The 27,040-nt window shown below is 45.7% G+C and overlaps 1 protein-coding gene across 10 annotated transcripts in view; it reads left to right on the forward strand.

The window, feature by feature from the left end:
* Positions 1-367: 367 nt before the first annotated feature.
* The window catches only part of LOC115166945 (dmX-like protein 2), a 105,946-nt gene continuing 79,273 nt past the window's right edge, over positions 368-27,040 (forward strand). For 9 of the 10 annotated variants that reach the window (XM_029720905.1, XM_029720907.1, XM_029720908.1 and 6 more), the window contains exons 1-9: positions 368-786; positions 18,654-18,779; positions 19,319-19,390; positions 20,739-20,817; positions 21,137-21,281; positions 23,496-23,562; positions 23,823-23,995; positions 24,261-24,432; positions 25,535-25,715. In XM_029720905.1, coding sequence (XP_029576765.1) covers positions 700-786; positions 18,654-18,779; positions 19,319-19,390; positions 20,739-20,817; positions 21,137-21,281; positions 23,496-23,562; positions 23,823-23,995; positions 24,261-24,432; positions 25,535-25,715 — 1,102 coding nt within the window. In that variant the 5' untranslated portion in view covers positions 368-699. Of the gene's footprint in view, positions 787-18,653; positions 18,780-19,318; positions 19,391-20,738; positions 20,818-21,136; positions 21,282-23,495; positions 23,563-23,822; positions 23,996-24,260; positions 24,433-25,534; positions 25,716-27,040 lie in introns of those variants that run through there. The other variant, XM_029720912.1, reaches the window with a different exon arrangement.

Raw genomic sequence — 27,040 nt, forward strand, 5'->3', positions numbered from 1 at the left:
TCGACCAGCTCTTATACTGATTGACAGCACATCATCGATATCGAAGCATTTTCCCCAAACCCCACATATCTCTGGAAGATCAATGAACGCCTGCGTATTCGTCACACTGGTGCGTGATCCCCAAACCTGGAGCGTCATCAACATAGAAATGATACACTAGAGCGGGTGTATTGTCTCTGACCGAATGGGGACATTTGCCATGAAATATTTTTCAGACATTTTAACATATTTACAGATAAGGTAATTTAATAAGATTAAATATTGCGGCAATTAGAAAATATAACTACATACGCTAGTCTCGTTCACAATCTAGACATTATGTGTCTATGGTCATGCAGTCGTGCCTTCGGATCGCCGTGAACGCGCATGTCAGGTTCGCTGCAGATATTCTTCCTTCAGCGAAGCGCTGCCTGTAAGAATCCCGACGCTGTGTGTTTTGACACTGACAGCGAAGGCAGCCTATTTCACATACATGTACACAACAGGACAATCTGCTATTTGATTCAAACCGACTTCAGTCCTCCACGGCGTTTTAGCGGAAATTCGGAGAAACAAAAAACAAGCCGCTGGCAGACCGACTACAGACGGATGCAATTCCCAGCAGCAGTGGCGAGTTAGATGGAGAAACAGAGGGTGGACGAGTCGCTGTCGTAAATAATTAAATATCCAGACATCTGTTGAAGCTAAAAGAAGGGGGAAATGCATCTCCACCAGGTGCTAACGGGAGCTGTGAACCCCGGTGACTGCTGCTATTCTGTGGGGAGCGTCAACGACATTCCTTTCACCGTAGGTTTTATTTTGATATTGAACTGATCTGACGCTATGTGGGAGACGATGATTAGCTACCTAGCTGTCAGCGATAGCATCCTTGCTAACTAACCAGCGCTAGATAGCATCTTGGCTAGCCATGTACAGACAGAGCGCTAACAAGATTCACAGAGTCGTCTGCATGAAGTGCACGGATATATTGACGGTTAACGTTGAGTCAGGTCTGTGAGGCTGCCAATCCACCACATCATTCATTCGCCCTGACATTAACGGTCGGCATTAGCCAGCTAACAGTGGGTGTTCAAGGTTATCCTACGGTGTTCGCAGAGGATATAGAGCCAGAGTTAACGTTCTGTTTATTTGCTTTGGTCCTAAGACGGAAAGCCTGTTAGATGACCTTTATGATGCTGCGTGTTACAAGGGTCGACAGGGGAATTCCTTTGATGTTTTTACGCAGTCTCATATATAACATCGCACATCGATAATAATTCAGTTTTCTTTCCAGCATCCAAACAATACATTGAATGATATGATTGAAACGCCACACCTATCCCGTGAACGAGACTAGCTAACATTGGCGTCAGTGTGTTTCATGTATCATTAGCTCGAGCGGCTGTCAAGCTAGCATCAGCTGTGCAGGCGGTGACGTAGACAGCTGCGTGTTATTCTGCATGCATCATATCGCATTTACTATCCATCTGAATAATATGATAGTCGTTTGGCAATATAGTAGTTAGTCAGTGTGCATTTTGTCATTTGATGTTGGTCACCCTCAAAAACACCCTCCCCCCTCATGTTCATAGGACCCCGTTACAAACAGGCCCTCCAAATGTAATCAATAGTTCCTTATTTTGTTCATTAAACAGACAAGACACACCAACCCGATCAGTCAACACACACACACACACATTTTATAGTAAGAATATAGTGGAATAAAATACAAAAAAAGTGATATTTTGAAACAGATCCCAAGCCCATGCTTTTTTCATCTGCGTTTCATATTTTTCCTACCATCGCTCGGGAGCAGGCGTAGGGTCTTAACTTAGTCATAATGTTGATAGAAAATAATAGCAATCCTATTTTCATATGAGTCCGTGTTCATATTTGACAACCTCTGCAGGCTTTTGGAGTTGCCTATACCGGATCGATCAAAATACTTGCCCTACTGTTGATTTAGGCTACATTATAAAGCGGGTGCTTCGAGCCCTGAATCTGAATGCTGATTGGTTGACAGCCGTATACCACGGGTATGACAAAACATACATTTTTTTTTACTGCTCTAATTAAGTTGGGGGGTTTGTGGAATATGGCCAATATACCACGGCTAAGGGCTGTATCCAGGCACTCCACGTTACGTTGTGCATAAGAACAGGCCTTAGCTTTGGTATATTGTCCCCTTCAGGCCTTATTGCTTAAATATAGCATGCTAAATGTTTCAGATCAGTGGTAGATGAGGAAACAAATATAGTTATTCCACCTCCACTTGTTTTCCCAGCCAGACAATTAACCATTCTGTTTACAGACAGAGAGATTCAATGAAACAAAATCACATTGATGGATTAAGACCCAGGCTTTTGGTCCGGGGTCAAGTGAAGAGCAAAATCATCCACTTGTTAAGATACATAACACGCTGTCACAATGTTCTGATCAGTGATGATGAATGTTAAGATACATAACACGCTGTCACAATGTTCTGATCAGTGATGATGAATGTTAAGATACATAACACGCTGTCACAATATTCTGATCAGTGATGTTGAATGTTAAGATACATAACACGCTGTCACAATGTTCTGATCAGTGATGATGAATGTTAAGATACATAACACGCTGTCACAATGTTCTGATCAGTGATGATGAATGTTAAGATACATAACACGCTGTCACAATGTTCTGATCAGTGATGATGAATGTTAAGATACATAACACGCTGTCACAATGTTCTGATCAGTGATGATGAATGTTAAGATACATAACATGCTGTCACAATGTTCTGATCAGTGATGATGAATGTTAAGATACATAACACGCTGTCACAATGTTCTGATCAGTGATGATGAATGTTAAGATACATAACACGCTGTCACAATATTCTGATCAGTGATGTTGAATGTTAAGATACATAACACGCTGTCACAATGTTCTGATCAGTGATGTTGAATGTTAAGATACATAACACGCTGTCACAATGTTCTGATCAGTGATGTTGAATGTTACGATACATAACACGCTGTCACAATGTTCTGATCAGTGATGTTGAATGTTAAGATACATAACACGCTGTCACAATGTTCTGATCAGTGATGTTGAATGTTAAGATACATAACACGCTGTCACAATGTTCTGATCAGTGATGTTGAATGTTAAGATACATAACATGCTGTCACAATGTTCTGATCAGTGATGTTGAATGTTAAGATACATAACACGCTGTCACAATGTTCTGATCAGTGATGATGAATGTTAAGATACATAACACGCTGTCACAATGTTCTGATCAGTGATGTTGAATGTTAAGATACATAACACGCTGTCACAATGTTCTGATCAGTGATGATGAATGTTAAGATACATAACACGCTGTCACAATGTTCTGATCAGTGATGATGAATGTTAAGATACATAACACTGTTACGGATACAAGTGTGTATCCTGTGTTTCTTTTCTCTCCTTCTCCTCCTCACAGGTGACAATCATCACACCCCAGAGCGTCCCTGTTTCTATTGTCATAAAGTGGGACATGTGATTAATGATTGCTTCCTACTGAAACGCAAACAAGGGATGCCTATTCGTGCCAAGCCGCCAACAGGTGTTGGGCTAATTCGTACTGTTGTGCGGTCTGAAATGAAACAAGTGCCTCAGGGTAAATGTAGTTTGAAAGTCTCAGTACCCGACCGCAGTTACGAACCTTTCATTTTCGAGGGGTTTGTGTCCATAGCGAATGACGAAGCATCTCAGTGCCCGGTTAAAATCCTTAGAGATACTGGTGCGGCGCAGTCATTTATATTGTCTGATGTGTTGCCCTTATCCGACAATACATACTGTGGTTCCAGTGTGTTAGTTCAGGGTATTGAAATGGGTTTTGTCCCAGTGCCGTTGCACTTTGTGAATGTACACTCTGAGTTAATCAGTGGAATATTCAGAGTAGGGGTACGTCCTATGTTGCCAGTAAAAGGTGTGACCTTTATAATGGGTAACGATATTGCTGGAGGAAAGGTAGTACCCGTATTGGAAGTGTTGGATAAAAGTGACCACTCTCTCTCCAATGAGTTGGCACAGAGTTATCCCCATGTGTTCCCCGCTTGTGCTGTCACTCGTGCTCAGGCAAGACAAATGGGTGACGTGATAGATTTGTCAAACACTGTTTTGTTTAAAGAAGATGATCAAGAGGATAGGTTGTGTACTACCTCTAAGAAGCTGATCACCTCTGACAAACAGCCCAGGGGAAGTGAAATCGCGCCCCAATTACATGACATTCTTTTGACTGTCACCCCCACACTGTTTCTTATCACTATTATAATTTGCATGATTTATGTTACGGTCTCGTTGCCATCCCCCCTAGACTGCAGGGCCAAAGGGATTCGTAACAAACACGCTGTCACAATGTTCTGATCAGTGATGATGAATGTTAAGATGGATAACATGCTGTCACAATGTTCTGATCAGTGATGATGAATGTTAAGATACATAACATGCTGTCACAATGTTCTGATCAGTGATGTTGAATGTTAAGATGGATAACATGCTGTCACAATGTTCTGATCAGTGATGATGAATGTTAAGATGGATAACATGCTGTCACAATGTTCTGATCAGTGATGATGAATGACCCAACTAGACAAGATCATCATGAGCAGCACTCACCGCAACTTAGCTAACATTTCCACAGCCTAATTGTAGCCTAACCAATATCCAAACGGAGATTCAGTGAAAATGAAAATGACTGATTGATTTATCAAGTCCCCACGCTTGTTTCAAAGCAGCGTGAAACGGTGCTGAAATAGTTGACCACGTGGGCAGGCTATTGCTTGAAATGTATTATAACAATTAGATGACTTTGGGAGTTTCAGTAAGCAACAATTTGATGCCTTCAATTGCATTAGCCTACATTATTCCAATATTTCGTCATTCAGTGATATTTATTTATTCCCAGTCATTCTTTCTGGATCCATCCAGTTGTTAAGAAAACAGTGCATGTGGTGGGCTAGCCTATGCAAAGAGATGGGTAAAGTGACATGCCTCTCAAAGTTTACAACTGCCAGGACAGGAGGATAGATGCGGTAGAGGTCAAGAGGTCAATCAAACTCAACTAAAACAATATATCCAACTTGGACTTAAGTAATCCATTGTGGCACTATTACAATACATCAATCATGAAGAATTTGAGGAATATCCACTTTGTTAGATCAGATTTGTTGAATGTGCACCAGTCTGGTCAATGGAACAGTCTGTATCCATTGGCACATTTACCGGATTTATAGTAGTAAAGAGCGCTGCCTAGCAACCATCAAGAGCTTAGTGCCTCAGCATTATGCATATACAGTACTAAGCCGTAGGCAGAACTTTACCTCAATCATGACTAGGTCAGTTGGCGGAAATAAAAGCATAGGCTTTGTTGCCTGCAGTACCTTTCATATTAAGAAAAGTAGACAAAAAGTTGTCTGGATGCTAAAGTTAGCGGAAAAACGTCTTGGTTTGAAAGGTGTATTAGTGTCCTGTCTGACTATCCTGGTTTGCTGCCAGCCCGACAGAGTGGAAGTTACTTTGGTCTATTGATTAATACATGAGTGATGTTTGCATTCTTTGTCTTGAAATTCCTTTTTTTTAGCCTGTGTCTGTTTGTGTAGTAGATTGCCTATCCCTCTGTGAGTGAGTGAGTGAGTGAGCATATGGAATTATCCTCTGTATGACTGTGTAACAGAGTAGCAGGCTATCTGAAGTAATAATGATATGATCATAGAAATCCCATTAGAAGTGGGCCTATTATATGGATGTGATGATCTGTAAGAATTTACCATCTGCTGACAGTAGCCTGAATGGCTTTTGGCCTTAGCTCTCACACACAGCTAGCTTAACAGTGAAGTCTATCTGATACTAGCCCACACACAGCTAGCTTAACAGTGAAGTCTATCTGATACTAGCCTACATACAGCTAGCTTAACAGTGAAGTCTATCTGATACTAGCCTACACACAGCTAGCTTAACAGTGAAATCTATCTGATACTAGCCTACATACAGCTAGCTTAACAGTGAAGTCTATCTGATACTAGCCTACACACAGCTAGCTTAACAGTGAAGTATATCTGATACTAGCCTACACACAGCTAGCCTAACAGTGAAGTCTATCTGATACTAGCCTACATACACTGAGCTGCAGCATCTCAGAGCTGACGAGAGGGAACAGCCTAAGCAGGATTTGAACCAGTAACCCCTGCCAGGGTAAGCTGTTCACAAGCTTCTGCGCCACAAAGCGCCAGACCCCCTGTCAGAGACGGTAGTACACTCACATACTGTAGTTATATGGGGAGGCTACAGTACGTGTAGTGGTAAAGTCTCAGGGTGTGTTATTAGGTCGCTTTCACTGTCTCCTATGGGTGATATCTTGGCCCTCCAGGAAATTAGCTTTAAAACTGCTATATTTTCTGTAAGCCTCATGACAAAATGTGTAGAATAGCATTATAAAACTGCAAATGTTTCTCTCTGCACCATGGCAAAAATGTGTTGAAATGCAGGAAGGGGAGCGGAGGTTAGTGCCCCGGAGGTCAGTGTTATATGCGGTACACGAGTTTCAAGTTTGGGGAAGCAAATTTTAACCTAAAAATTCTCCTTTAATAATAATGTATTCCATGCATCACATTTGCAGACTTATGTAAAGAGGCCTATTATTCCTAATGTGATGAGTAGATTGGATAGTCATAATTTAGGCTAATAATATAACTCTTTTCACAAAATAGACCGTTCAGTGGGCTTTAGGCTTTATCAGATACATCTGTTCTCCTTTCTTTGCACAGGAAAAATGTGGCCTTTTTATAAACACATTTCGTGCAATTCTACTAAACTCTATATGACTGGAGACATTAGGATCATCTTTTTTAACACAACAAAAAGTACAGGGTAGCATACTCTGCTGACCGACAAATCAGATCAATAAAAACAACGTCGTCTCATCCATATAATAGGCCTACGAGAAGGTGGAGAACCAAATAGCCTACAATATGACATCCATCTAACCTGGAGGAGGAAATTATTGTCCAAAAACTCACTTTGATGTGGCACTGACTGACCCAACAATGATAAAGAGTGAATATTCCCACTCACCGGGGATCTGGCCGATGCTCTCCGCTGGTGTCAATAAGATAGGCTATACTGTTCGCTCAATCAAGTTGAGAATTTTCATAACTGTAAAAGATTTGTCTTTTCTGTCTTCTCTTGACAGCAATAGCCATTTTCTTTCCAAACTGTTTCCCCCTGATTGTATTTTGAGAGAGATGAGAACCTCATCATTGCTCACAGCAGCTGCTTGTGGTATGCATTGGCCTAACAAAATGGTGCATTTTGGTGCCATGTGGTGGAGAGATACAGGCGCTGGAAATGGGGGTTTGAGCATGTGGGTCTGAGCAGGTGTGATGCAGTTGATCTTTGTGTGATGTTGTCGTTTGTACGTGTATGTTTTGTATTGTTTAAAATAATACAATTCCATCTTACACAAAATGATGAATGCATTGGCCTATACTACTACAGCTGAAAGCATAGGCCTAACGACTACTATTGTGTTCCATTGGGTTCCATCCCTGAGGGCTGGTGGCTCAGTGTCTGTCTGCGTCCACAATGGCACCCTATTCCCTATATAGTGCACTACTTTTGACCAGAGCTCCATGGGATCTGGTCATGCACTAAAAGTAGTGTACTATATAGGGAAAAGGTAGTGCACAATAGGCCGTTTATGTATCCCTCAGAGATGTCAGGGTCCATTTCAGGGGAAAGAAACCTCCAGAACCACACTAGGTCTTTACACTACACCGCTTTACACCACTCCAGCCAACGCTTGGCAATGCGCATGGTGATCTTAGACTTGTGTGCGGCTGCTCAGCCAACGAAACCCATTTCATGAAGCTCCAGACTAACAGTTATTGTGCTGACGTTGCTTCCAGAGGCAGTTTGTAACTCGGTAGTGTCGTGTCTTTGGCTATGCCGGATTAAGTGCTATGACATGCCAACTTATAAAATGATTTCTCTGTAATTAATATTACCTGATTAATCTAATCATGTAAATGTAATTAACTACAAAGTCGGGGCACCACGGAAGAACGTTTATAGAGCTGTTATCTTCCGAATAAACTCTTAAAATACTTAGTAATATTTTACATCGATAGCAGTCAATATTAACCCTTATCTTATTTTCAGTCTCATAATGAAAGTTGTAAATTCTTGGTTATCTTCACGAACCCTGGCTAACAAGTTGAATCAGCAATACAAAATTGGGTTTAATTATTTATTTACTAAATACCTAACTAATCACACAGAATTACAAATACACAGAATACAAATGATGTCATACAGAATTCGCCCTGGTGAACGGAACCTGTATGAAAGCTGGTTACACAAAGGAAAGGGGGTTGGGCTTGAATGAAATAGCGGGAAGACTTAGGAACAAAGAAACAGCAGCTATGCTATCGTAAATACATTATCTTATGCATTCTAAATTACCGCCCATTTGGAAAAGGAAAATGCAATAAATATTTACTCTGAGCTGCGCTTCGGTAGATTGGTCGTAGATGCTGGCCGGGTTGGCCAACAGATCTTCCTGTAGTGGAAGAATGTCAATGGTGGTAACTTGGATACGTGGTGGTATCTTCGTCTGGTTGTTAGACTGGATCCGTCGTCCGTCCTTTCCTAGCCCACGTTAGCAGCGGCTAACTCAACGGCTAGGATGTATCACTTCTGTAGTGAATAAGCTCAAAGTTCATACCAGTTCATACCATAGCTCACGCCGAGGTTGGCTTAGTTCTGTCCTTGATATGTGTCTGTCCTTCTAACGTAGAGGCTGCAGACCTCCCGTACTGGAACATGTGAATGTCTTTTCGTCAAAGGCTTATATAGTGGAGAGGAGGGAAGGAGGTGTTTCATCGTTTATAACCCCTGTCTCTTCACAGGGTTGGCCACTGATCGAGCAGGGCACTTTCCTTATGAAAACCCAATTCTCTCATTTGGAAGCTAAAATTACATTTAATCTCCTAACAAACAATTTCAATATCAAACATTTCAATTGCATAACAATTCCATGTGACTCAGATAACTAGAGGGTGTATACTTTCTCAGGTACAGTTTATGTCGTCCTGTCATCAATCATAATGTCTCAGATAACAATGAACTGACATACATACTCATTACGTTATCAAGCATATTTCCAACTGCTTTTATTATCAAAAGATGGTTCCTTTCCCCATTTGTTTGATGTTCCCAGACTCTCTATATTTAACAGGACAGCAGTCCTTCAGTAGGGTCAGTAAGAGAGGGGAAGGGAGAAAGGTATTTATGGGGGGGGGGGGTCATAAACCTTACCCACAGGCCAACGTCATGACAGTAGTGAAGTGATTTTTGCAACCTATGACAGACGATTTGTACACGCTACGTGCTTCAGCACTTGGCCGTCCTGTTCTGTGAGCTTGTGTAGCCTAACACTTTGCGGCTGAGCCGTTGCTCCTAGATTTTTCCACTTCACAATAACAGCACTTACAGTTGACCGGGGCAGCTCTAGCAGGGCAGAAATTTGCCGAACTGACTTGTTGGAAAGGTGATATCCTGTGACGGTGCCACATTGAAGGTCACTGAGCTCTTCAGTTGCGGACCATTCTACTGTCAATGTTTGTCTATGGAGATTGCATGGCTGTGTGCTCGACGGGTGTGGCTGAAATATCCAAATCCACTAATTTGAAGGGTTGTCCAAATATACTAAAAGTATCTTATTTATCCAATACAACAATACAATCCTCAGCTGTTTGTTGCTGAAGTAAAACGAGTGCTTTTACAAGCCCATTCATTGCGCAACAATTGCAATCACGTGTTAAAAATACTTTTGGTGCACGATTTAAAGAGCTACTATTTTTATTTCTCAACTGGTAATTGAAGTGTCCTCCCATTCACCATTCAAGTTCAGGAAACAGGCTGTCAGCACCTCACCCACCACTTTACAATGTCAGCTGGAGGCAGTATGCATTTTGAAAACATACTTAACTGTTTGAAACAAGAATGATTTATTTCATATTATGAAGCACGTCTTACCTTGCTTCAAAGTAGCCTATAGGCAAAATCCCACCATGGAAACATGGAGGCAATTATTTCATGAAGACTTCATAGGCGGCTTGGGAATTTGAAGTTCGGGCAAGCTACAATTTATCCTACCATTTCTACTGTTCTGCGTGTCAGTTATGATTTTCATATGTGCATTTTCATGGAACAGTTTCATTTCAATAATAACTTTTCCTTTCTCAATGATTGTCGTGTGGTTAATCGTAACTTTTAGATGTTTATCATTTTTACTAAGTCAACTAAGGAGAGATCACCAGCCTCAGCAGGCCAGGTACTTGTATGCGTGCCCAGGCGCGCCCGCTCCCCCTCAACATTATCAGGACAGAGAAACTAGACACATGCTCATTGCTCAAACGGAGCACTCCAAACCAATAACAATGAAAACATGTATGATGGTTATGAAATAAACTAAAACTTGTTACTGACAAGTATAGCAGGTTGTGAATTCTGGAACAACCTTTTCACTGTGAGAATGGTGAATTATTGTAGTTAATACATACATTAACATAAATGTAATGTAATCAAATGACAGGGATTAAAGGGACATTTACTACTGGTGACAAATGTAATGGGGAATTGATAAAAAATATCTAAGGGCAAACAATTCACCCAATGAAACAATGAATGCGCAGGAATTTGCGGGTGTCGGCTGAGCCATTCTGGAGAGACTGGCCTATATCTTCACCACACACCCCTCCCCTTCTTCCTGTCTCAACATAAAACATTACACTCCAGACCCATTATCTTCACACTTATTTTAGATGTGTGTTACTGACAGCCGCGACTCAATAATCAGCTAGGCCTATTGCCAAGTGCGCTACCCAAATTGCGGGCGTAAGCCTACTAGCTTGTGATGCGAAACAATCCACAGCAATTTTTTAAAAGACGCTAATGATCCTTGATTCCTCTGTGGCTAAGTCAGGCTTTCTGGGGAAGTATTGTGAATGATTTGATTTATTTCTGTATAGACAGGAGTAATTATATAATGTTTGCACATTTCCATTTACTTCCCTATTGGACCCACCACTATGCCATTTCTCTCCTGGAACAATTGTAATCATAATAGCAACCCATCCTAGTTGTTGCATGTTTAGAGTTTGTTCTGTTTAGAATGGTGTTTTCCCAGGTGTTCTGTTTAGAATGGTGTTTTCCCAGGTGTTTTGTTTAGAATGGTGTTTTACCAGGTGCTCTGTTTAGAATGGTGTTTTCCCAGGTGTTCTGTTTAGAATGGTGTTTTCCCAGGTGCTCTGTTTAGAATGGTGTTTTACCAGGTGGGCTGTTTAGAATGGTGTTTCCCCAGGTGCTCTGTTTAGAATGGTGTTTCCCCAGGTGTTCTGTTTAGAATGGTGTTTCCCCAGGTGTTCTGTTTAGAATGGTGTTTCCCCAGGTGCTCTGTTTAGAATGGTGTTTTCCCAGGTGCTCTGTTTACAATGGTGTTTTCCCAGGTGCTCTGTTTACAATGGTGTTTTACCAGGTGGTCTGTTTAGAATGGTGTTTTACCAGGTGCTCTGTTTACAATGGTGTTTTACCAGGTGCTCTGTTTAGAATGGTGTTTCCCCAGGTGCTCTGTTTAGAATGGTGTTTCCCCAGGTGCTCTGTTTAGAATGGTGTTTCCCCAGGTGCTCTGTTTAGAATGGTGTTTCCCCAGGTGCTCTGTTTAGAATGGTGTTTCCCCAGGTGTTCTGTTTAGAATGGTGTTTCACCAGGTGTTCTGTTTAGAATGGTGTTTTACCAGGTGCTCTGTTTACAATGGTGTTTTACCAGGTGGTCTGTTTAGAATGGTGTTTCCCTAGGTGCTCTGTTTACAATGGTGTTTCCCCAGGTGCTCTGTTTACAATGGTGTTTTCCCAGGTGTTCTGTTTAGAATGGTGTTTTCCCAGGTGTTTTGTTTAGAATGGTGTTTTACCAGGTGCTCTGTTTAGAATGGTGTTTTCCCAGGTGTTCTGTTTAGAATGGTGTTTTCCCAGGTGCTCTGTTTAGAATGGTGTTTTACCAGGTGGGCTGTTTAGAATGGTGTTTCCCCAGGTGCTCTGTTTAGAATGGTGTTTCCCCAGGTGCTCTGTTTACAATGGTGTTTTCCCAGGTGTTCTGTTTAGAATGGTGTTTCCCCAGGTGTTCTGTTTAGAATGGTGTTTTACCAGGTGCTCTGTTTACAATGGTGTTTTACCAGGTGCTCTGTTTAGAATGGTGTTTCCCCAGGTGCTCTGTTTAGAATGGTGTTTTCCCAGGTGCTCTGTTTAGAATGGTGTTTTACCAGGTGCTCTGTTTAGAATGGTGTTTCCCCAGGTGCTCTGTTTAGAATGGTGTTTCCCCAGGTGCTCTGTTTAGAATGGTGTTTCCCCAGGTGCTCTGTTTAGAATGGTGTTTCCCCAGGTGCTCTGTTTAGAATGGTGTTTCCCCAGGTGTTCTGTTTAGAATGGTGTTTCACCAGGTGTTCTGTTTAGAATGGTGTTTTACCAGGTGCTCTGTTTACAATGGTGTTTTACCAGGTGGTCTGTTTAGAATGGTGTTTCCCTAGGTGCTCTGTTTACAATGGTGTTTCCCCAGGTGCTCTGTTTACAATGGTGTTTTCCCAGGTGTTCTGTTTAGAATGGTGTTTCCCCAGGTGCTCTGTTTAGAATGGTGTTTCCCCAGGTGTTCTGTTTAGAATGGTGTTTCCCCAGGTGCGCTGTTTAGAATGGTGTTTTCCCAGGTGCTCTGTTTACAATGGTGTTTCCCCAGGTGCTCTGTTTACAATGGTGTTTCCCAGGTGTTCTGTTTAGAATGGTGTTTCCCCAGGTGTTCTGTTTAGAATGGTGTTTTACCAGGTGCTCTGTTTACAATGGTGTTTTACCAGGTGCTCTGTTTAGAATGGTGTTTCCCCAGGTGCTCTGTTTAGAATGGTGTTTTCCCAGGTGCTCTGTTTAGAATGGTGTTTTCCCAGGTGTTCTGTTTAGAATGGTGTTTTCCCAGGTGCTCTGTTTAGAATGGTGTTTCCCCAGGTGCTCTGTTTAGAATGGTGTTTCCCCAGGTGCGCTGTTTAGAATGGTGTTTCCCCAGGTGCTCTGTTTAGAATGGTGCTTTCCCAGGTGTTCTGTTTAGAATGGTGTTTCCCCAGGTGCTCTGTTTAGAATGGTGTTTCCCCAGGTGCTCTGTTTAGAATGGTGTTTTCCCAGGTGCTCTGTGTAGAATGGTGTTTCCCCAGGTGCTCTGTGTAGAATGGTGTTTTACCAGGTGCTCTGTTTAGAATGGTGTTTTCCCAGGTGGTCTGTTTAGAATGGTGTTTTCCCAGGTGCTCTGTTTAGAATGGTGTTTCCCCAGGTGCTCTGTTTAGAATGGTGTTTTACCAGGTGGGCTGTTTAGAATGGTGTTTCCCCAGGTGCTCTGTTTAGAATGGTGTTTCCCCAGGTGCTCTGTTTAGAATGGTGTTTCCCCAGGTGCTCTGTTTAGAATGGTGTTTCCCCAGGTGCTCTGTTTAGAATGGTGTTTCCCCAGGTGCTCTGTTTAGAATGGTGTTTCCCCAGGTGCTCTGTTTAGAATGGTGTTTCCCCAGGTGCTCTGTTTAGAATGGTGTTTTACCAGGTGGGCTGTTTAGAATGGTGTTTTACCAGGTGGGCTGTTTAGAATGGTGTTTTACCAGGTGGGCTGTTTAGAATGGTGTTTCCCCAGGTGCTCTGTTTAGAATGGTGTTTTCCCGCAAATTGCATTTAGGCAAATGTTTGAAAATGACATTTTATTGGCTGCCTCATTACATGAGTTGCATCTTCTGTTAAGATGCATAAATGACCATAATCTGTGACTCCTGTCATTGTGATCACCGTGGGTGAACGCCCAGTGGGTTATACACAATGCATATGGGTCCAGTAAATCAAAATCTTCCCTGTCACGTTGTCCGTTGCCACATTTTACTTACACACACACACACACACACACACACACACACACACACACACACACACACACACCTACCTACCTACCTACCTACCTACAGCCTATATTCCCTCACAAAGCCAGTGTTTAGGTGGTCTAACATAAACCTGCCTCACACATAGCTGACTGCACTGCCAGACCAGTCAGAGTTGGCAACACGACATGACCCAGACATCAAGGACAATGCAGTGAATGCAGGGAGTATGAATTAGGTCTATTATATGTAACATGAGAAGAGATGTTGGCTGAAGACTGAACTCTTTTCATCAGGTTAATATTCATATAATAGAGACAGGGAGACTGAGTTCACAATTCCAGCCCCCCCCCCCCCCCCCCCCCCACACACACACACACACCACGCAAACACAGACACAAACACACTCACACCACGTAAATACAGACACAAACACACCACGCAAACACAGACACACCACGCAAACACAGACACACCACGCAAACACAAACACACCACGCAAACACAGACACAAATACACCACGCAAACACAGACACAAACACACCACGCAAACACAGACACAAACACACCACGCAAATACAGACACAAACACACCACGCAAACACAGACACAAACACACCACGCAAACACAGACACAAACACACCACGCAAACACAGACACAAACACACCACGCAAACACAGACACACCACGCAAACACAGACACAAACACACCACGCAAACACAGACACACCACGCAAACACAGACACACCACGCAAACACAGACATAAACACACCCACACCACGCAAATACAGACACAAACACACCCACACCACGCAAATACAGACACACCACGCAAATACAGACACACCACGCAAATACAGACACACCACGCAAATACACAAACACAAAGAAAACACTATATGCAGACACACACAAGCAGACACACACTTACAGAAGATACACACAGACCATACACAGCTGTCACCTACAGAACAACCCAGTAAGGTGGGTCCCCTGACGTTTATAACCCGAGGGCCTTTAACATATTATTGATGTAGGAATGTACCATTGGCAGCAGTTGGATTGACCCTCTGTTGGATGTGAAGATGTTAAATGGTGGTTGAATAATGGAGGGCGTCTGGCTCCATCTTGGAGAGTAACATAGTTAGCCCTGACCAGGGCTCTAGGCTGCCCTTCTTCACAAGCAGCACGTGAGCGCCTGAGTTGAAACATGTAGGCGCACACAAAGAAATGTAGGAGCACAATGTAAAATATTTGAGACATTAAAGCTAGAATCTTACGTTTTCTAGGTGCACTGGTGCTCTTAAATATATATTTCAGGTCGCACAGTAAAATAAATAGGCGCATATGTGAGTAAAATGCTTGTACTGTAGAGCCCTGCTGTGTGTGGGGGTGGGTGGGCTTGTACTGTAGAGCCCTGCTGTGTGTGGGGGTGGGTGGGCTTGTACTGTAGAGCCCTGCTGTGTGTGGGGGTGGGTGGGCTTGTACTGTAGAGCCCTGCTGTGTGTGGGGGTGGGTGGGCTTGTACTGTAGAGCCCTGCTGTGTGTGGGGGTGGGTGGGCTTGTACTGTAGAGCCCTGCTGTGTGTGGGGGTGGGTGGGCTTGTACTGTAGAGCCCTGCTGTGTGTGGGGGTGGGTGGGCTTGTACTGTAGAGCCCTGCTGTGTGTGGGGGTGGGTGGGCTTGTACTGCAGAGCCCTGCTGTGTGTGGGGGTGGGTGGGTTTGTACTGTAGAGCCCTGCTGTGTGTGGGGGTGGGTGGGCTTGTACTGTAGAGCCCTGCTGTGTGTGGGGGTGGGTGGGCTTGTACTGTAGAGCCCTGCTGTGTGTGGGGGTGGGTGAGCTTGTACTGTAGAGCCCTGCTGTGTGTGGGGGTGGGTGGGCTTGTACTGTAGAGCCCTGCTGTGTGTGGGGGTGGGTGGGCTTGTACTGTAGAGCCCTGCTGTGTGTGGGGGTGGGTGGGCTTGTACTGTAGAGCCCTGCTGTGTGGGGGGGTGGGTGGGCTTGTACTGTAGAGCCCTGCTGTGTGTGGGGGTGGGTGGGCTTGTACTGTAGAGCCCTGCTGTGTGTGGGGGTGGGTGAGCTTGTACTGTAGAGCCCTGCTGTGTGTGGGGGTGGGTGGGCTTGTACTGTAGAGCCCTGCTGTGTGTGGGGGTGGGTGGGCTTGTACTGTAGAGCCCTGCTGTGTGTGGGGGTGGGTGGGCTTGTACTGTAGAGCCCTGCTGTGTGTGGGGGTGGGTGGGCTTGTACTGTAGAGCCCAGCTGTGTGTGGGGGTGGGTGGGCTTGTACTGTAGAGCCCTGCTGTGTGTGGGGGTGGGTGGGCTTGTACTGTAGAGCCCTGCTGTGTGTGGGGGTGGGTGGGCTTGTACTGTAGAGCCCTGCTGTGTGTGGGGGTGGGTGGGCTTGTACTGTAGAGCCCTGCTGTGTGTGGGGGTGGGTGGGCTTGTACTGTAGAGCCCTGCTGTGTGTGGGGGTGGGTGGGCTTGTACTGTAGAGCCCTGCTGTGTGTGGGGGTGGGTGAGCTTGTACTGTAGAGCCCTGCTGTGTGTGGGGGTGGGTGGGCTTGTACTGTAGAGCCCTGCTGTGTGGGGGGGTGGGTGGGCTTGTACTGTAGAGCCCTGCTGTGTGTGGGGGTGGGTGGGCTTGTACTGTAGAGCCCTGCTGTGTGTGGGGGTGGGTGGGCTTGTACTGTAGAGCCCTGCTGTGTGTGGGGGGGGGTGGGCTTGTACTGTAGAGCCCTGCTGTGTGTGGGGGTGGGTGAGCTTGTACTGTAGAGCCCTGCTGTGTGTGGGGGTGGGTGGGCTTGTACTGTAGAGCCCTGCTGTGTGTGGGGGTGGGTGGGCTTGTACTGTAGAGCCCTGCTGTGTGTGGGGGTGGGTGGGCTTGTACTGTAGAGCCCTGCTGTGTGTGGGGGTGGGTGAGCTTGTACTGTAGAGCCCTGCTGTGTGTGGGGGTGGGTGGGCTTGTACTGTAGAGCCCTGCTGTGTGTGGGGGTGGGTGGGCTTGTACTGTAGAGCCCTGCTGTGTGTGGGGGTGGGTGGGCTTGTACTGTAGAGCCCTGCTGTCTGTGGGGGTGGGTGGGCGTGTTCACAGGCCCACGGTCGGGCGGGCAGGCGGGCGGGCGGGCGGGCGGGCGGGCGGGCGGGCGGGCAGGCAGGCAGGCAAACAGGCAGGCAGGCAGGCGGGCAGGCAGAGGCGAGGTGAGAGGTGCTTGGACAGACGTGATGAGCTGAGCGGTTGTTTCTGCTGTATCAGGTTCATGTAGATCGATGACACACACACACACACACACCTTACTTTGTACAGGTACAGAACAGAGTGGTCTCTCAGTCATGCACACCTCATCTCTCCGTGTGTGTGTGTGTGTGTGTGTAGGTGAGTGGAACAGGGCTAGTCTGTGTGTGACGGTGAGCGCTTTTAATTCCAGCTGTAATGTTCAGCCGCTGCAGCGATACCTCAACTAGGACTGCTCCTGTCTTCTTCCCTCTCCCTCCTTTTTTCTCCCTCTCTCTCTTACACACGCATTATCTCTTCTCCTTTACTTCCTCTTTCTCCTCAACCACTCTCTCTCTCTTCGGTCTTTATCTTTCTCCCTCTACTCTCCTCTTTTTTTCTCTCACATACATTCTCCCTCTCTCTTCAGCCTCTCTCTTCAGCCTCTCTCTCCTCTCTCTCTCTCTCTCTCCCCTCTCTCTCTCCTCCCTCTCTCTCTCCCTCCTCTCTCCTCCCTCTCTCTACAACCTCTCTCCCTCTTCTCTTCTCCCTCTCCCTTCAGCCTCTCTACAGCCTCTTTCTCCTCCTCTCTTCCATTTCTCTACAACCTCTCTCCTCTCTCTCTCTACAACCTCTCTCTCCCTCCTCTCTCCTCTCACTCTCTTCAGTCTCTCTCTCTCCTCCCTCTCTCTACAACCTCTCTCTCCTCCTCTCTTTCATTTCTCTACAACCTCTCTCCTCTCTCTCTACAACCTCCCTCTCTCTCCTCTCTCTCTTCAGTCTCTCTCCCTCCTCTCTCTGTCTACAACCTCTCTCTCTCCCTCCTCTCTCCTCCCTCTCTCTTCAGCCTCTTCGTTCCACAGTGTTGTAAACACCTCTCAGGTCTCACATCCTCTGAAATCTTTCTCAACACACCTCTCTTTTCACGTGAACAACGCTGCATCTTTCCATGGAACACCAGCAGCTGACTAGACTGTGTAGACCTGGAAACATGGGACCTGTTCTAAGAGAACTCATCATTACCTAACCACTATCCTGAATAAAACATGGAGACTTAGGATGCGTCTCAAATGGCACCCTATTCCCTTGCATCCCTATAGACCCTGGTCAAAAGTAGTGCACTATATAGGGAATAGGGTGCCATTTGGGGAGACACACTTTTCTAAGCATGGTGTAGAGAGTGATGTGATGGAGGTACAGCTGCTGTACTGTAGCCTCTCTGTCTCTCTCTCTGTTTGACTACAGTGCAGTTCACCAGACAGTCTCAGTAGGTATATTTACCTATCAGGAGGAATGGGCTGTATATGTAGCCTGGTCCCAGATCTGTTTGTGCTGTCCTTTCAGCTCTACTGGTCATTGCTCCCAAGTGGTGCAGCGGTCTAAGGCACTGTATCTCAGTGGTAGAGGCATCACTGCAGACCTTGGTTTGATGTTGGATTGATTGAATTGTCTGTGTGTGTGTCTCCCCTCTCCCAGGCCTATGGTTCAGGCTGTGATATAGTGATCTTGGCCAGTGATTTTGAGTGTGTTCAGATCATCCCTGGGGCTCAAAATGGCAACATCCAGGTGGGCTGTGTCGAGTGCTCCCACCAGCTGGGCAGGGTAAGACACACACACACACACACACACACACACACACACACACACTAGTAGTTACAGTAATGTTGTGATGACAAATGCAGTTCTGTTCTTCTCCTTGCTCTCTTCTTCTGTCTCCTCCTGCCTTCCTCCTCCTCTCCTCTCCTCCCCCTCCTATCCTCCCCCCTCCTATCCTCCCCCCTCCTCTCCTCCCTCTCCCATCCTCCCTCTCCCCCCTCCTCTCCCCCTCCTCTCCCCCTCCCTCCTCTCCCCCTCCTCCCCTCCCCCTTCCTCTCCCTCTCCTCTCCCCCTCCCCTCATCCCTCCTCCTCTCCTCCCTCCTCTCCTCCTCTCCTCCCTCCTCTCCTCCTCTCCTCCCTCCTCCTCCCCTCCCTCCTCTCCCCCCTCCTCTCCCCCCTCCTCTCCTCCCCCCTCCCCCCTCCTCTCCTCCTCCCTCCCCCCTCCTCTCCTCCTCCTCTCCTTTGGGAATGACTGCACAATTACCCCCGGTGTGTAAAACTACTGATTCATGTTGGGATATTGAACGTTAATCTGTTTGTTTAGATTGCAGCGTCCTATGGGAACACAGTGTGTATCTTTGAACCATTCGCTACCAACCCAAACAAACGCCACAAGGTAAGCAGAGAGGCACTGACATTTTATGCTGAATAAACTGCCTTGTGTATGTGAGAGAGAGCATGCCTAGTGTGTGTGTGTGTGTGTGTGTGTAAAATGCTGCATTGAGAGTTCCACTGTGTTTTAACTGCTTCATTACTGTTCTGCTGTGTGATTTTATCAGCCCTGAATATTCTGTTCAAGTTTTGAGTTGTGTGTGGCTGTAAATGACTGTATTAACAGTGGCTGGTGCCTGAGCATGTAGCTTATTATAGCTGCATGTCTGTGCATGTGTTGAATAACTATCTCTCTCTCTCTCTCCCTCTCTCTCTCCCCTCCTCTCTCTCTCTCTCTCTCCCTCTCTCTCCCCTCTCTCTCCTCCCTCCTCTCTCCTCTCTCTCTCTCTCTCTCTCCTCTCTCTCCCTCTCTCTCTCTCTCTCTCTCTCCTCTCTACCCCCCTCTCTCTTCTCCTCTCTCACCTCCGCTCTCCTCTCTCTCTCTCTCTCTCTCCCCTCGCTCTCTCACACGTCTCTCTCTCCCCCTCGCTCTCTCTCTCTCTCTCTCCTCCCTCTCCCCTCTCTCTCTCTCTCTCACTCTCTCTCTCTCCCCTCCCCATCTCTCTCTCTCTCCTCCCCCTCCCCCACTCTCCCCCTCCTCTCTCTCTCTCTCGCTCCTCTGCCCCTCTCCTCCCTCCTCTCTCTCTCTCGCCCCCCCTCTCTCTCTCTCTCGCCCCCTCTCTCTCTCTCTCCTCTCTCCCTCTCTCTCCCCCCTCTCTCTCTCCCCCTCTCTCTCTCACCCCTCCCTCTCTCTCCCCCTCTCTCTCTCGCCCCCTCTCTCTCCCCCCTCTCTCTCTCGCCCCTCTCTCCCCCCCTCCTCTCTCCCCTCCCCTCCTCCTCTCCCCCCTCTCTCTCTCCTCTCTCTCCCCCCTCTCCCCCCTCTCTCTCTCGCCCCCTCTCTCTCTCTCTCCCCCCTCTCTCTCACCCTCTCTCTCTCCTCTCCGCCCCCCTCTCCTCTCGCCCCTCTCTCTCTCATCCACTCTCTCTCTCTCCCCCTCTCACTCACCCTCTCTCTCTCGCCCCTCTCTCACCCCTCTCTCTCTCGCCCCTCTCTCTCACCCCTCTCTCTCTCTCTCTCTCTCTCGCCCCTCTCTCTCTCGCCCCTCTCTCTCTCTCGCCCCTCTCTCTCTCTCACCCCTCTCTCTCTCTCGCCCCCTCTCTCTCTCTCGCCTCTCTCTCTCGCCCCTCTCTCTCTCTCGCCCCTCTCTCTCTCTTGCCCCTCTCTCTCTCTCGCCCCTCTCTCTCTTTCCACTCTATATTGTCTCCTCCTGTGTCCCTCTCCCTACACCTCTTTCTGTCTCTGCCATTAACAGCAGCTTAACTACCAGTGGCAAAAGACAGGACAGTTCTTCCTTAATGCTATGACCTATAACCTGGCCTGGGACCCACAAGGTAACGCCTCCTAACTAACTGTTGTGTGAGTGTCTGCGTGTTCAGTTAGTATCTGTTTGTAACTGTGACATATATCCTCAAATTTTATTTGTCACATGCGCCGAATACAACAGGTGTAGACCTTACAGTGAAATTCTTACTTGCAAGTCCTTAACCAACAATGCAGTTTACAGAAAAATAAGAGTAAAGAAAATATTTACAAAATAAAGTCAAAATAAATAATAATGAGGAGGCCATATACAGGGGGTACCGGTACCAAGTGAATGTGCAGGGAACAGGTAACCATGTAGCCATTTAACCATGTGTATGTGTCCTGAAGGGAAGCGTATTCTGGCAGCTACAGAGCGCCTGCAGCTGTGGGCCCCTCCGTCAGCACACACACTGATAGAGGAGGAGGATGGACCCATGACCGATGACAAACCTCACCCTGCCCTCAACGACTGGAAGTGTGTCTGGCAGTGCATGTGAGTGACAGGAGCTGAGTGTGGTGCTTTTCAAGTGTTTAGTAGACATCAGGCCTGTAGACCGTTACAGCTCTTTAAAGGTAGTCAGCAATATGACGTAGTTGACACATCAGGCCTGTAGACCGTTACAGCTCTTTAACGGTAGTCAGCAATATGACGTAGTTGACACATCAGGCCGGTCGACCGTTACAGCTCTTTAACGGTAGTCAGCAATATGACGTAGTTGACACATCAGGCCTGTAGACCGTTAGAGCTCTTTAACGGTAGTCAGCAATATGACGTAGTTGACACATCAGGCCTGTCGACCGTTACAGCTCTTTAAAGGTAGTCAGCAATATGACGTAGTTGACACATCAGGCCGGTCGACCGTTACAGCTCTTTAACGGTAGTCAGCAATATGACGTAGTTGACACATCAGGCCTGTAGACCGTTAGAGCTCTTTAACGGTAGTCAGCAATATGACGTAGTTGACACATCAGGCCTGTCGACCGTTACAGCTCTTTAAAGGTAGTCAGCAATATGACTTAGTTGACACATCAGGCCTGTAGACCGTTACAGCTCTTTAACGGTAGTCAGCAATATGACGTAGTTGACACATCAGGCCGGTCGACCGTTACAGCTCTTTAACGGTAGTCAGCAATATGACGTAGTTGACACATCAGGCCTGTAGACCGTTAGAGCTCTTTAACGGTAGTCAGCAATATGACGTAGTTGACACATCAGGCCTGTAGACCGTTACAGCTCTTTAAAGGTAGTCTCAGCAATATGACTTAGATGCAGAAAGTAAACGGCATAGTGGGTAAATGCAGAAATCACTCCGCCATTTCCTGGTCGCTAAAATTCTAATAGTTTGCCTAAATTCAGTTTGTGACGAATTTTGCAAAACAAAAGTTAAGCACAGGAAGCATATAGCGCATATAGAACAGATCTACCGTTTCTTAGACTTGCTTTCAATGAGAATGACATATCTATAACTCATATTTCTATGTTAATTTAGTGGACTTATCCAAAAAGTTACATATTGCAGCTTTAAAGGTAGACTCAGCGAAATGATCTAGATGCAGAAAGTAAACGGCATAATGGGGACATTTCTGCAGTGACTGGGCGCTGCACCGTCGTTTTACTGAGTCTACCTTTAAAACAGGGAGATGTTTGACACATAAACAGCGATAAGCAGCTGATACTGACTCAGCATGTTGGTGTGTGACTGTCCTGGAATGGGGAAGTGAGAGTGTGAAACCGTTTCCCAACACGTAATGTCAGTCAGTCAGTCAGTCAGTCAGTCAGTCTACTGAAAGCACCCAGTCAGAGTTCCTAGTCTGTGGTTGGTATTTGTGTTCGCTGTACTCCTCTCCTAGGGATCTACAACTGTCTCACTGTCTTTATCCTTTTAACTCGGTCTCATTGTCATTCAAATGTACAGGTAACTGTCAAAATAAAACAAACACCTGAGTAAATGAGGGATACAAAGTCAATTGAAAGCAGGTGCTTCCACACAGGTGTGGTTCCTGAGTTAATTAAGCAATTAACATCCCATCATGCTTAGGGTCATGTATAAAAATGCTGAGCAGGACATTATTATGGCTACCATTGCTATGTCCCCATAGGATGACAATGCCCCCATCCACAGAGCACGAGTTGTCACTGAATGGTTTGGTAACTGAATGGTTTGGTCACTGAATGGTTTGGTCACTGAATGGTTTGGTCACTGAATGGTTTGGTCACTGAATGGTTTGGTCACTGAATGGTTTGACCAGCTTGAAAACGATGTAAACCATATGCCATGCCGTCTCAGTCACCAGATCTCAACCCAATTGAACACTTATGGGAGATTCTGGAACGGCGCCTGAGACAGCATTTTCCACCACCATCAATAAAACACTAAATAATGGTATTGTACATAAACAAACTTTCAATATTAAAATCAAGTCATGTATTGAAAAAGTGTAAAATGGGGAAGCACCTTTTTGAAGTAAAAACTGTAAACATGATGTTGTGGAAGAAGTGAGTGGTGTTTGCTGTTTTACTGAGTTTCCCATAGAGAAGTGAAAGCAGCTGAACTGTCACTCTCTATCTCTCTGTCTATCTCTCTCTCTCTCTCTGTCTATCTCTCTGTGTCTATCTCTCTGTGTCTATCTCTCTGTGTCTATCTCTCTGTGTCTATCTCTCTGTGTCTATCTCTCTCTCTCTCTCTCTCTCTGTCTATCTCTCCAGGACTGCAATGTCTGTTCACATCACCAAGTGGTCTCCTGATGGGGAATACTTTGCAACAGCCGGCAAGGTACACTCACTCGAAAGCTAACATTTTACAGGCCATATCTTGTTTCCATATACTGTCAATATCCCAATCATGTCATAAATGTTTTCTACTTCCTCATGTTGATTCTCCTGTAACACCTGTAGAGTAATAAACACATAGTAATGTGGCATCTAGACTTTGTGATAGCTTATTCAGGATCAAGTGTAGCCATTGTGCTTGGTACTGCACTAACCATTGTGTGTGTATGTGTGTGTGTCTCACCTGTGTGTTTCTCTGTCCAGGATGACTGTCTGTTGAAGGTGTGGTACCCCACCACTGGGTGGCGCTCTGCTGTGGTGCTCCCAGACCTCCCAGATAAGAAAGGCCCTCAGGTCCACTTCTCCTTCATATACCTGGCCCACCCCCGCTCTGTCACCGGCCTGTCCTGGAGGAAGACCAGCAAATACATGCCCAAGTCAGAACATACACACACACACACACACACACACACACAAGGACCAAACACACAAATGCACACGGACACACATTTTAAATGGGGGGGAAAAGAATAAGTCAAGCTGATTGTATATTCTAACCTGTTGTATAGATTCCATACTAATGGAAAGATTTGGGCTTTATTAAACTGTCAATCACCAATATAAAATGATGTTTTGTGTGTCTCTCTCTCTCTCTTCCACCCACCCCTCCCTCTTGCTCCCCCCTCCCTATTTGCTCTCCAGGGGTAGTGTGTGTAATGTGTTGTTGACGTCGTGTGAGGATGGTGTGTGTCGGTTGTGGTCTGAGACGGTCCTGCCAGAGGACAGTATCCTGGGTGGTCAGATCACTGACAACACATACAGTTCCAGCCTGCCAGGCCTGGGGGGCAAGGACAAGATTCAACACGCCCTGGAGGTAGAGACAACACAGTACACACACGCACACACGCACACACGCACACGCACACACACACACACACACACACACACACGCGCAAACTCACGCACACACGCAAACTCACGCACACACACACACACACGCAAACTCACGCACGCACACACACACACACACGCAAACTCACACACACACACACACACACACACACACACACACACACACACACACACACGCAAACGCACACACACAAAATGTATTCTTCAACAAACGTTGTAGTTGTCATTTTGAATGTACACTTTATTAGTTAGTCATTTTGAATGTACACTTTATTAGTTAGTCATTTTGAATGTACACTTTATTAGTTAGTCATTTTGAATGTACACTTTATTAGTTAGTCATTTTAAAAAGGCACAGAGATGTAGAACAGATTGATATTGTTGGATTCTAGCTTGAAATATACTTATTCATGTTAGCATACGAGAACTTACTTTATGTGTATAATAAATGTATATGTATAATGAATGTATATGTATAATGAATGTATATGTTGGGGTCAGTGGAAGGTGGATAAGAACTAGGTGTATGGAAAGTTACTGAGTGAGACAAGAGGGGGAGGCAGGAAATGTACATTCTGTCTTACATGTTATTGTTAAATCTCATGGATCCTATGGAGGGAGGCAAAGGGTAACAGTCTGGTTTCAGTCACTGATAAGGTAGGACAGCCGTGGAGGAGTGAGGAATTTGACCCGAGGTCAGATGAGGTGACAAGGAACAGTCCTATTACACACAATGACTACAACAATAAGAGGAACCAATTAAGTTCCTGACTTGCAACAGAGATGGATTGGCTGTCTAGATGTCAAGGAGTTGACTCCTCCTAGTAGGAGGGTATAAATATATGGGCATGGTAAACATGTCTTTGTCTTTGCAGCTGTTTGACCCAGTGGCAGAATAAACTTGTTTTGAGATTTTCCTAGTGATTCGTTTGAGTTTGAACTCTGTTTAGAACCTAACAGTATGAAGGGCTTCAATAACATGACGCTTCTCTTCTCTCTTCCTGTCCCACCCCCTGCCCTGTCATTGGTCCTCCCCGTGCCTGTCCTGTCCTCTCATTGGCCAGTCGATGAGCCACCTGAAGCACCTGCGTCGTGGTCGTCGGAGGTCGTCTGCCCTGGTGTCTCACACTGAGCTGCTGCCGTCTCAGATGGGGACCCACGAGACACACACACACCGCCACATCTCTCACCACGCAAAGGCTCTCTGTCACTTCCACATCTCTGCCAGCATCAACCCTGCCACGGGTACGTAGCACACACACACACATCACACACATCACACACACACACACACACACACACACACACACACACACACATCACACACACACACTGCATCATACATACATATACAGTTGAAGTGGGAAGTTTACATACACTTAGGTTGGAGTCATTAAAACTCGTTTTTCAACCACTCCACAAATTTCTTGTTAACAAACTATAGTTTTGGCAAGTCGGTCAGGACATCTACTTTGTGCATGACACAAGTCATTTTTCTAACAATTGTTTACAGACAGATTATTTCACTTAGAATTCACTGTATCACAATTCCAGTAGGTCAGACGTTTACATACACTAAGTTGACTGTGCCTTTAAACAGCTTGGAAAATTACAGAAAATTATGTCATGGCTTTAGAAGCTTCTGATAGGCTAATTGACATCATTTGAGTCAATTGGAGGTGTACCTGTGGATGTATTTCAAGGTCTACCTTCAATCTCAGTGCCTCTTTGCTTGACATCATGGGAAAATCAAAAGAAATCAGCCAAGACCTCAGAAAACAATTGTAGACCTCCACAAGTCTGGTTCATCCTTGGGAGCAATTTCCAAACACCTGAAAGGACCACGTTCATCTGTACAAACAATAGTACGTAAGTATAAACACCATGGGACCACGCAGCCGTCATACCGCTCAGGAAGGAGACGCGTTCTGTCTCCTACAGATGAACGTACTTTGGTGTGAAAAGTGCAAATCAATCCCAGAACAACAGCAAAGGACCTTGTGACGATGAGGAAGAAGCCACTGCTCCAAAACCGCCATAAAAAAGCCAGACTATGGTTTGCAGCTGCCCATGGGGACAAACGTTGTACTTTTTGGAGAAATGTCCTCTGGTCTGATGAAACAAAAATAGAACTGTTTGACCATAATGACCATCGTTATGTTTGGAGGAAAAAGGGGAATGCTTGCAAGCCGAAGAACACCATCCCAACTGTGAAGCATGGGGGTGGCAGCATCATGTTTTGGGGGTGCTTTGCTGCAGGAAGGACTGGTGCACTTCACAAACTAGATGGCATCATGTGGGAGGAAAATGATGTGGATATATTGAAGCAACATCTCAAGACATCAGTCTGGAAGTTAAAGCTTGGTCGCAAATGGGTCTTCCAAATGGACAATGACCCCAAGCATACTTCCAAAGTTGTGGCAAAATGGCTTAAGGACAACAAAGTCAAGGTATTGGAGTGGCCATCACAAAGCCCTGACCTCAATCCTATTGAACATTTGTGGGCAGAACTGAAAACGTGTGTGGGAGCAAGGAGGCCTACAAACCTGACTCAGTTACACCAGCTCTGT

The sequence above is a fragment of the Salmo trutta genome, chromosome 29, assembly GCF_901001165.1.
Source record: "Salmo trutta chromosome 29, fSalTru1.1, whole genome shotgun sequence".
In the NCBI taxonomy this organism is placed as follows: domain Eukaryota; kingdom Metazoa; phylum Chordata; class Actinopteri; order Salmoniformes; family Salmonidae; genus Salmo; species Salmo trutta.